Source organism: Epargyreus clarus, unplaced genomic scaffold (assembly GCF_041222505.1).
Source record: "Epargyreus clarus isolate Ecla_fem2 unplaced genomic scaffold, WU_Ecla_fem_2.2 ptg000011l, whole genome shotgun sequence".
Lineage (NCBI taxonomy): Eukaryota > Metazoa > Arthropoda > Insecta > Lepidoptera > Hesperiidae > Epargyreus > Epargyreus clarus.
Genome location: NW_027332219.1, coordinates 880,065 through 892,493, shown reverse-complemented (window position 1 = coordinate 892,493; position 12,429 = coordinate 880,065). Strand labels below are relative to the sequence as shown.

The 12,429-nt window shown below is 37.0% G+C and overlaps 1 protein-coding gene across 1 annotated transcript in view; it reads right to left on the bottom strand.

Moving 5' to 3' along the window:
• Nucleotides 1–11,746, bottom strand: part of LOC140745785 (uncharacterized) — a 70,616-nt gene extending 58,870 nt beyond the window's left edge. The window contains exon 1 of the mRNA XM_073077689.1: nt 11,145–11,746. Within this exon, the coding sequence (XP_072933790.1) occupies nt 11,145–11,746 (602 nt within the window). The remainder of the gene's footprint in view (nt 1–11,144) is intronic.
• Nucleotides 11,747–12,429: the final 683 nt, after the last annotated feature.

Genomic DNA, 12,429 nt, shown 5'->3' with positions numbered 1-12,429 from the left:
GGATGCTTTATTTTTTGTAATTAAATTATTTATTTATTTATTTATTTATTTTTGTACACCTTAAACTAAGGGTTACAAAGGGTAAACTTAATGCCTAATGGCATTCTCTGCCAGTCGACCCTGGGTGATGGCGATAGCATGTGGTAGGCATAAACATAAGCAGTAATGATAAAATATCAATAAATACAACTATGGAAAAAACATACAATATCTACATATAATAATTATAAATAAATATAAATAATATATAAATATATAATAAAAATATAATATATACAAATAAATATATACAACACAGTGAATTAAGGAGAGTTGAAAGACTCAAGTATTGGAGGACATACGTAAGTAATGCTCCCGAACCATTCTCTTGAAGGTATTATGTTGATGAAGTAACAAAATAGAGTCCTAATTCAAGGCGTTTATTAAAAATAATATCGTAAATAGAATTGTATACTTACTTAACTGGTCTTATTATGTGCGTGTTGGTCTAATCGATTATTTAGGGTTTAATTTTGGATACTTCTGAACTGATTGAAGTTTTGTTGTAAAGGAAGTGACGTGCAATTCTTAGTATCGAAAACATTACGTGAAAAAAAATAGTAATAAGTATTTTTATTTTTCAAAATTCATCATAATTTGTTACTGCTCCACTGCTGGGCACGGGTCTACTCTCAAAATAATAGGGATTAAGCCGTAGTCTACCGTGCTAGCCGTGTAGATTCGGTAGACTTCTTTGAGAACTGAATCTATAAATATAAAAGATCTATATCAAAGATCTCTCAGATATGCAGATTTCTTCAATATGTTGCCGACACCGATTAAACAAGTGATAAATATTTACGTGCACCTAATTTTGAAGAAAAGGTCTTCTTCTTCTGGTATATGTTCATTGGACCTTGATTAAGAGGCTGCGTTGTAACTAAGCTATCAACTTTAACTTTTCTAAATTAATTCTCATCGATTATGAAAGAATCAGTAAAATTTAACGAAGCAATATAACATCGTGATGATTCTTTAAATTAGATTATTCACGATTCTGCTGATTGTATCACGAATTCTGTAATTTTGCAAACTTGGAAACTTGGTGTAGTTTTAAAAAATATTGATCTAATATAATTGAATGGTTTTAAACTTATGAATTACATTTTATAAATATAAAATTCGTTCAAAGTGCTGGCGTTTCTTAAGGAGCTTCTCTGGGACCTTGTTATTTTCTAGGAAGAAGAATATTTTAAGCCAAAATGATACCAGTCGAACTTTTAACTAATATGAGCTATTATGGACTCTAGGGGCACCATCTCTACATCTGTTTCTGTCTCATAACAGCAGTGTTAATTGCTGCTGTGTTCATTTGAAGGGTGTGGTAAGTGTTTGAATCTTATACGGTGCGTCTTAGCCTAACTCAGAGGAGCGGCAACGTATTGTTGGTAACCCTATCTGGGCTCGATTAGATATAGACATCACATCTATGGACAGCAATTGTCACTTACCATCTGGACTACTCTCGTTTACGACTGTTAAAATAATAAGTAATTGAAGGTAGAACCCTTTGTGGTTCGACTCCGGCGCACCACCGCCACACCTATTTCTGCCTCATTACAGCCATGTTAAGCGCTGCTGTGTTCTGGTTTGAAGGGTGTGGTAAGAAAGACATACTTCTCCAAGGCGTTCTAGTTTAGTGCTCAGGACTAACGGTGCATCTGTGGCCAATCTCAGGTAGGAATATCAAATCCTATCTGAGGTGATTTACAGATGTCCATGGGCGGCTGTAGTCACTTACCATCAGGTGGATGCTCGTCTGCTACTTCTATATGATAAAAATAGTAGAGAGCCCAGACAGGGAAAAGACAGGACGAGACCTGCTGTTATAACACAGAAAAGAATTAGCAAGGTTTCATGACTGTTTTCAAATCATAATCGTATCAGACATTCAAGAATACATATATACGACCTCACTGTATTTCGAAATAAGGAGATTGACGTAAATTCCATCAAGTAATGTTTTTTGTGCCTTAATAAAAACGAATTACATATTTTTTGTTTCCATAATTCCGCATAATCATGTCCGCTGTTTATTTTCAAGTTAATCAGAAGCCTATTAGGACACCCTGCGTCCTGGGTGTCATCGACACACACAGTAACAAGTTTGGAGGTGGTAGAAGCCTTTGTGGTTCGACTCCGGCACCACCGCCACACCTATTTCTACCTCATAACAGCAGTGTTAAGCGCTGCTGCGTTCTGGTTTGAAGGGTGTAGTAGGGGAGACATATTTACCCGAGGCATTCCAGCTTAGTTCTCAGGGATGGAAAAGCATCTCTGACTGATTGGTTTTAAGAAATTTCAGAATTCCTACTTATTTAAAGTTCATTACAGATGGTTATGTCACATGGCGTGAGTGGCCACTCACGATTAGACTGCCTTGCATTTTGTCATCTCGTTAAAAATATGTGTTACGTTGCCTCTTCAACTTCGTAACCCACTAAAATACTAGTTTTTTTATGCTTTAAAAGAAATATACCGTCAAAAACTTTACATTAAACTTACTGCACACCCGTTGAATACTTAAACCAGAAAATTACTTCGAATCCGGTATATTGAACTTTAGGCATCTTATTTAGGCAACAGAAATATTACCATCCCATACGATATAACCAAAACTTCAAAAGGTTTACGCCCACTGTCTAAGCGGGGGCGACTTCAGAAAACCAAAAGTAAATCCTATGCACACAAGAAAAGGTCTAAAATACTTATTTGGTATTATAAACCTGTTTTGTTCAGCTTTAAAAATCATTTGTTTATTTGTATACATTGCTGAATTTTAATAAGGTGATATTATGAATCAGTTGCAGTCATAGGTGTTATTATTATTCCCGGGACTAGAATAGGGCTACGGTATCCCCTGCCTGTCGTAAGAGGCGACTAAAAGGGGGCTTCCGGGGTTGCGGGCGGCAAGATTGGGAGGTCGAGCCGTCCAGCAAGCAACTCCGGGAAGGACGGCGGTATGTGTGGTCGCATACCGTCGTAAACACCAGACGGTGTGGTGAGTCCTGAAGCTCACCTAGGAGGAGCCCGAAGGGGCAACGCGTTCAGAGGACTCCGGTTGCGTTCCGTAGGAGATCCCGGAGTCCTCTTGGCAACGCTGAGGACGGCCACCGGGGGGGTTTTAGTGCGGTAAGAATCCCACATAACCCCGTGTCGCTCCTACGACACTGGGTACCTTTTGAAGGTTTCCCCCTCGTAAACAAAAAAAAAAAAAAAAAAAAAAAAAAAAAAGGTATTATTATTATTAGTTGTTACAATAGAGATATGCAATGTTTTAAATACGCTTTTATTAGCTTCAGACGTATGTATGTTGGTATGTTGGTATGTTAGTATGTAACGGAATCTTTGAACATGATTTTAACCCCCTTCAAAACGTCGGATTAACTCGAAATTTGGCATACTTATTAAGGACCGATGACAATTCAATATTTTAAACATTCTGACCCGTTATCCTTACTAGGATAATCAGGATCAGCGATTTTTGTTTTCCTGAGACCCGGAAGGTCTGCGTTAAGACCAGGCGCGCCGATCACCTAACCTAACCTGACCTGACCTGACCTGATCTGACCTGACCTGACCTGACCAGACCTGACCTGACCTGACCTCAACTTCGACGCGTCCGTTGTTAATAGCATCATGAAGCGGTGTCTCATCATCCTTATTCATTCAGCACTTCAACATCTGCACCTTCCTTTAACAAGATTTCCACTATTTCATTGTTCCCATTTCTTGCTGCCAAATGTAAAGGCATATATGATTTCAGCTCATCGTCATAGTCAGAACTTATATTATTAACTCGAGCTGTAAAATTAATTAAACTACTAACAGTTTTAAAATCTCTGCAGGCAGCAGCAACACAAAGAGAAGAAATTCTAGAATTATTTTTGATATTAACATCATCATGCTGTAATATTAAATCGATGATTGGACGACGTCCTTTTGAAATGGCTAGATGTAAAGCAGTTGACCGTTTTTCTCTTGAGTATTGCCATCAGCGCCTGTTTTTAAAAGATGCTCTATCATCCTTTTTCCGTGATTACTTTTATCCAAGATAGAGGACCTGGGATATGGTATAAATTATGAAAGAAAGCAGTTAGCATTGGCAATTCGGATGTCATTCAACAACTCCTCTGGGATTTTCACGTTAACAATAAAAATAAACACCAATGTAAAACACCACTTCATACAGCTGTGTTAAACAATGACCCAATATTCATTTTTGCACTGCTAAGCAAAGGTGCTGGTGCTGATTCGAAAGATAAACTTGATAATACGCTACGTAATAATCGTTAAAATAATCGCTAAAATAATCACTAAAAAATGAAAAATAAATAATAGTTAAAAAAAACTAAAAAATACGCTTTTATAAAAAAATCGACCAAAAAATGAAAAATAAATAATAGTTTGAAAAAACTAAAAAAATACACTTTTTATAGAAAATCCAACTAAAAAATAGAAAATATTTTTTTTTTAAATTTGAATTAAGAATAGTGTAAATAAGATAAAAATATTTTTTATTGTAAAAAAAGCGTGGGGTGCTTTTTAAGATATTATCAAAATGATAATCCTTCTACTCAATATCTATCAATAAAATATTTATAACTATTGACACCATGCACCCCACGCTTTTTTTACAATAAAAAATATTTTTATCTTATTTACACTATTCTTAATTCAAATTTACAAAAAAATATTTTCTATTTTTTAGTTGGATTTTCTATAAAAAGTGTATTTTTTTAGTTTTTTTAAACAATTATTTATTTATATGTCAGGGAGAAACTGAATACTATGATGAACTAAATAAATGTACTAATATAATACTAATATGTTCTTTTTCTAAATATGTGTGAATGACTATGAAACGAAAGTAAATATGAAATTATGTGTTACATCGGCAAGCGTCACTTTCATCCCAAAAGTTTTTTATTATTACATAGGAGTAGCAGACGAGCATGCAGTCCATCTGATGGTAAGTGACTACTGCCGCCCTTGGACATCTGTAATCAAGCCCAGATAGGATTAGATTCCTACCTGAGGTCGGTCACAGATGCGCCGCTACCGCTGAGGACTAAGCTGAAACACCTCGAAAAAGTATGTCTCTCTTACCACACTCTTTAAACCAGTACACAACAGCGCTTAACACTGCTGTTGTTAGGTAGAAATAGGTGTGGCGGTGGTGCCGGTGTCGAACCACAAATGGTTCTACCACCTTTAAAGTTTTACGTAGCTATTTTTTTATTTGCCTTCTATATAGAACTGGTTACAATTGTCTGCATCAGATGGACTCATCAAAATGATACTTTTTACCTTGTTCATGCCTCTAAGCCCACCGCACCAATGCTAAACCAGAACTGTTATAGTAATTATCCAATTTATCAATTTGGTAAATGGTGCTCCTTTAAAAGGACAGAAGGCTATCTTCCATTGTCCAATTAATTAATTGAATCTGCTTCAACACCTACGTCAAATTATATAATTCGTGATTCATACCTTCTATACAAAACAGAAAATATCGAGGAACACTTTAAAGTTAACAATCATTTTCTATTTACTCCTCTCATATTTTTGTCTCTATTGTTATCTCTATTACTACTCTCATATTTTTTCCATCTATTTTCCTATATATCTTATATGTAGCGTGTTCCGTTTGAGTTTGTAAATAGGGATAATGGTTTGAAATTCGATCTATCAATCCAGTGGACCTAAATTTAAGGCACGGTCTCAGATTTTTCGAAGTTGTGTCATCGTCATCGTCGTCATCAACCCATTACTGTCCCACTGCTGGGCACGGGTCTCCTCTCATAATGGGAAGGATTAGGCCATAGTCCACCGCGCTGGCCAAGTGGTAGACGTATTGGCGTATTGGTAGACTTTACATAACTTTGAGATTTTTTTTTATAAATGTCTCAGCTATGCAGGTTTCCTCACGATGTTTTCCTTCACCGTTTAAGCAAGTGACAATTAATTTCTAATACGCACATAAATTTGAAAATCAGAGGTGTGTGTCTGGGATTTGAACCTCGGACCCCTCGGCCGCGTTTCTTAACCACTAGGCTAACACTGCTATGCGAAGTTGTGTGCTTATTAGAATTTAGGATAACGTCCTAACCGAGGGAGGGAACCCACAAACCTGATGGTTCCTAAAATGTATTAGAAGGTGTACAAAGTCTGCACTTGCTTTTGTTGAAGCTCGTAGAACCCTTTGTGGCACTCCAGCGGCACCACCGCCACACTTATTTCTGCCTCATAACAGCAGTGTTAACTGCTGTGTTCTGGTTGAAGGGTGTGGTAAAGGAGACATACTCAGGTAGGAATATTTAATCCTATCTGGGGTTGATTACAGATGTCCATGGGCGGCAGTAGCCACTTACCATCAGGTGGACTGCATGTTCGTTTGCTACTCCTATATTATACAAAAGAAAAAACTTGTCCAGCGCGGTGGACTATGGCCTAATCCTTCTCACTCTGAGAGGAGACCCGTGCCCAGCAGTGGTACAGTAATGTGTTGACGACGTATATTTTATTCAGGCTTCTCTTATTATATTACGCAAATGATCTTACATTAAAATTGTATCAAATCTCTGAGGTAATTGTTTATGGTATTGTCTGCCGTCTCTCTATTTGTTTACGTTGTCTATGAAAACACAAAATTAACTATTGTTTGTGGTTCTAGTTGTTGGTAAACAAATAACGTTTCTATTATTACAATATTTCATTTTAAAGTATAATTTTAAGGACATTATGATTAAAAATAAATGGTTTTATCTATTCTGTGTGACGTCGGTACCTTGGACACTGACGAGCCTACAGACACCAGCGCCCTTAGTATAAGTTTTTACGTTTTTACAAAAATGCCTTTTTTGTATTTGTTTACGTATTTTCCATACATTTCCAATCAGGGCCTCTAGCGGACTGTATCAGAACTGATGAAGGTCCCTGGACCAGGACCCCGGGGGAAACGTCATTATTTTGAACTAACGGGTATTACCTCTGATTCTCAAATTTATGTGCGTATTAGAAATTAATTATCACTTGCTTAAACGGTGAAGGAAAACATCGTGAGGAAACCTGCATACCTGAGAGATTTATAAAAAATCTTAAAGGTATGTGAAGTCTACCAATACGCACTTGGCCAGCGCGGTGGACTATGGCCTAATCCTTCTCATTCTGAGAGGAGACCCGTGCCCAGCAGTGGGACAGTAATGGGTTGATGATGATGGAACGGGTATTAGACATACAAAATTAGTCGTGTGCCCAGATACGGTTCGAATACGGAACCCTCTGAAAGTTACGAAAATAGGATGGTCTTTTTTTATTATATCTACGAGTATATTTGTCTAAAAGTTACAAAAATATGATGATCGTCGGTTATATAATATCCATATTTGAACTTCACTAGCAGTGATAGCCTAGTGGTTAAGAAACTCGGCCTCTCAATTTAGGAGTCCGAGGTTCAAATCCCAGGCACCTCTGATTTTTCAAAGCTATGTGCGTATTAGAAATTAATTATCACGTTCTAAACGGTGAAGGAAAACATCGTGAGGAAACCTGCACACATGAGAGATTTATAAAAAAAATCTCAAATGTATGTAGTCTACCAATACGCCACTTGTCCAGCGCGGTGGACTTTAACCTGATTCTTCTTATGACGAGAGGAGACCCGTGCCCAGCAGTGGGACAGTAATGGGTTGATGATGATGATGATGAACTTGGGACCCTAATATGAGAAGTTGAAAATCGTAGCACTACGCCATTAGTCCCGTAATGAATAGAATCATAGTGAGAGTCAAATATGTATTATTAATACAATAACTCATTTTACTTTCACACAATTCCTCGGTATATCCCTTGAGAATGAAACCATTTTCTCATTGTTGAAATCGAAGCACTTTCAGTTCATTCATGCCTGTTAATATGTATGGTACTCAGCAGTAGCATTGCTGTGATCTGATTTAGGTGCGGTAAGAGACATTAAAGGTGTTTTTTATAATACAGGAGTAGCAGACGAGCATGCGGTCCACCTGATTGTATAGTTCGCCTAAAACTGCTATTCCGCTTTGAATATAGAAATGAATCGCGCCGCCATAGCAAATTGTATGACTACACCTGCTCGCAACAACTTCATACCATACCATATTTGCAGAAATATTTGATTAAACGCAAGATTTCATTAATTGCAAGAACATTTCATTTGCAAGTGTTTACTAACAGAACATTCGGTGTCTAAAAGAATCAAGACCTTGAGACTTCGGTCTAGAAAGTTACATACCACAAATGACTGCTAACTCTCGTGTTTAGGTTTAGATTTAACTTGTATAGATTTTTTAAACATTTTAGTCACAATATTCTATATTTTTGAAAAAATATAGTAAATACTTAGGGGATATTCAGATTTTTTTATGAAATGGTGGTAAGTTGTTATGCTATGGACATCTGTAATCAATCCCAGATAGCATTGGCGTCCTACCTGAGATTGGTGACAGATGTATTGCTACCTCTGAAGACTAAATTAGAACGCCGCGTGTCTGTGTCCTAAGGTGCACTTCAAATTAGAATATCTACAGTAACGTTTATAGACAATAGATCCTTAACTTCCCCTGGCGACTAAATTGGAACGCCTCATGCTTTTTTTATCACTCTCATCTAATTAAAACAGTAGCCCTTATAGACACCTTATATATCGCTATCCCTGAGGACTAAATTGGAACGCCTTATGTTTTTATTGAATTACTCCCATCAAACCAGAACACAGTAGCGCTTATAGACACCAAATATGTTGCTGTCCCTGAGGACTGATTTGGAATGCCTTATGCTTTTATTTTATCACTCCCGTCCAATCAGAACAGTGCCGCTTATTGATAGTAGATATTTTGCCATCCCTGAGGACTAAATTGGAATGCCTCATATTTATATTTCAATCAATTCCCTCAACCCAGAACATAGTAGCGCTTATAGACAGCAGATATATGAAGCTATCCCTGAGGCTAAATTGGAACGCCTCATGATTTTATTGTATCACTCCCATCTAATCTAAACAGTAGCGTATATCGCAGAACGCCTCGTGTTTGTATTTTATCACTCCCATGTAATCAAAACAGTAGCGTAAGTAGACATATATGACGTACATAGACAACAGACATTTTGCTATCGCAGAAGACTAATTTGGAACGTGTTTTCGTTACCACTCCTGCCAAAGCGTTTATTAACAACAGACGCATAGCTACCCTTGAGGACTCAGTAAGAATGCCCTATATAACTTTCTCCCTTACCACGCTATTCAGACCAGAACACAGCAGCGCTACACTGCCTTTCTAGACAGAAATAGATAAATGGATGTGGTGGTGGTGTCTTTATAACTTTTCAGTATATTATATAACGGGTCTTCTAAAATAGTTATGACATTGAAATAAAATATAAATTAATGAGTTTTCTAAACATAGTAATACCAGGTTCTGTGCCGTATATGGCTTAGTGACTCACCTTCACCGATAACCGTTCGCTTTAGAGGTTGACTCTGATATCATACAGAAATATATAAATAAAGATTTTGTTTGTGATTTTAAAATAAGTGTTTTTTGCTATTTCTTTATATCTATACTAATACTAGCTGGCCCGGCAAACGTTGTGTGGCCATATAAATAAAAAAATGTTAAGGGTGATCAACCCTTAGGGGTATGAAAAATAGATAGTAGCCGATTTTTAGACCTACTGAATATGCATATAAAATTTGGCGAAAATCGGTAAAGCCGTTTCGGAGGAGTACGGTAACTAACATTGTGACACGAGAATTTTATATATAAGATAAAGTTTGTAACTTTGTTCGTTTGTTTGTTTATAAGGGCTAATCTTCTGAAATACTGAACCGATCATGAAAATGCTTTCACAATCAGAAAGCTACACTATTCAGCCGTGCTATAGGCTATATTTCATTATGATTGAACAAAAAGGGGGGCGAAGCCGCGGCTACTGCTAGTATTAAACTAAAAATAAATGCTTTTTTATTTTTTTTCTTTAAGTTCTATAGTTATATTCGCCATGTGGGTCGATTGATTTACAAAATCGCATACGCTCAGGCACAGTATAAATTCTTAATATATAATTTTGAATTTACTCAAGCCGTGATCGAATCCGGAACTTCGGCGTGATAACAATAAAGTGACTACGCCGCGCTGATCGCTAATGAAACGAATTTGATAAAACTATTAGGGAAGTATAAATATTTTTGGTATGATATTGAACTAGCAAGGCAATTATATTGACGCTTTCTACACTCACAGCCCCACCCTGTGATTCCCTGTGTCATGGGTGCACACACACACATAGACAAACACCCAGACCCAGAAACAGAAATCTAAATGACTTATGTAGATATGGCTGGCCGGGAATCGAACGCGGGACTCTGTGCGCGTCAGACCGATATGGTGACCGCTCCGCCACGCGGGTCGTCGTATATGATGGTCAGTGGTGGACCACCCATGGGCATGGTAATCAACCCCAAGTAAGATTGCAATCTTATCCGAGGTCTGCCACGCGTTGCTACTTCTAAAGATTATCCCTTACTACCTAGAAGGTCATACTTAAAACTCTTATTATGATTTATGTACTTCTGCATTGCACATAAATATTATTATAGTCAGTATTTAAGTTATCCAGAGGTGTTATTACGTCATAAAATGTTTATAATTACCTATTAGTCCGGTCACATAATAATTATTTTATTTTCTTTTAATAATAACGCACTTACGTTATTTTTATTACGATTTATATTTTAATAGTTATTACATTTATAAGTATTGTTCAGTTTATTTTTTTGCTGAAGTTTGCGTCATTTTACTGTGTAAGAATTAATTTAGTTTTTTAAAATAACTAGTCTTGAAGTATTGTTGTGATTTAAAATATGGAACACATTGGCTTATACTCGTATTCAATTAAGTAATAATTATGTAAATAAAAAAATCCTTATTAATTTTAATTGCTATATAAAATTATATGTTAATTTTTAATTATTTTAATCAGATTAAATTTAATATAAACGTATTATAGTAATTAATGATTTATATGAAAAGTTTTAAAGTTATAATGGAAATAAAAAATAAACTTACGGTAATTTGGCAGTCGGCGTAACCGGGCAGGCCTCAGCGGGGTCCTTCGAGAGGACCTTGAAGGCCTCCCCGTCACTCGAACCTGGGACCCTGCTCACTCGAACGCGTTTCGCGGATCCCGGAGCACTGCGCACTTCGAAATTACTCGCTAAACTCCGAACAGTCCTTTTTGGCTCATTGTCATTTTTACTAGATTTTTGGCTCGACAAATCGAAGTACCGGTCCTGTGCGTGGATCAGTTGAGTGACCGTGAAGGCGGGGGTGTTCACTGAGTTCTCGTAGTCGATTTGTGGCCCGAACAGTCCGTCGACATCGTCGTATTTCGACTCGATCGTGATGTCTACGGGCAGCGAGCGATCGGTTGCGAATGCATACGGCGTATTTGCGAGTTCCTCCTCAATGCTGTTGTATCTGCTACGGAATAAAGAGCGCGGTGTATCCCCCCCATAGTCGTATTTGCCCCCGAAGAGGTCGCACTGCCCGAAGCGGGTGTTGATGGAGTCGAACTGGGGGTCGGTGATGTCCTCCTGGGGGCTCGATGAGGGGGTCATGTCGATTTGTAGGATGCCGTGTTCGTCGGTGTACTTCAGTTTTAAAGCCATCTTATATGTTTATCTGGAAAGAGGAAAGTTGCAAGTAAGTTTTATGAATTTAATTTAAGGCTCATGTACTAGTTTTTTCTCGCGATTATTTGCGTGCGTTACGTGATGACATGTTTTTCCATAAAAAAAATCCATTTCCTTTCAACCTTTAGATTGCAACCTTAAAAAGCGTCAAAATACGTAGGTAGATATTTCAATGCTTTTTAAAGAAATTTATAATTACAGTTTTAAATATGAATTACCGTCATTATACTTTTATGCCACGCATTTCGGGTTCGATTCCCGATTGGAACCTCAAAAAGCGTCAAAATACGTAATACACATTTCAATGATTTTTTTAAATTAAATTTATTATAATGGTTTTAAATACGTATTACCACAGTATAATATCCTTATACTGTGGTATTACCGTCATTATACTTTTATGACATGCATTCCGGGTTCGATTCCCGGTTCAAAATGAATTCAGACATCTGTTCTGGGTCTGTACTCGTCTTTGTGTCCATGGGACCCACAGGGTCACATTCCATTATAATAAGGTAGAAATAAAATAGTGCAATTTCTTTAAACTGCATTTAACCTAGTATGTAGTAGCAGCCTAATTTGTAAGGGCTTTTTCAAACATTATTAATTTAATCGCTATATTAAATTGCCCGCCTTAACAGGCTATACATTTCAAAGAG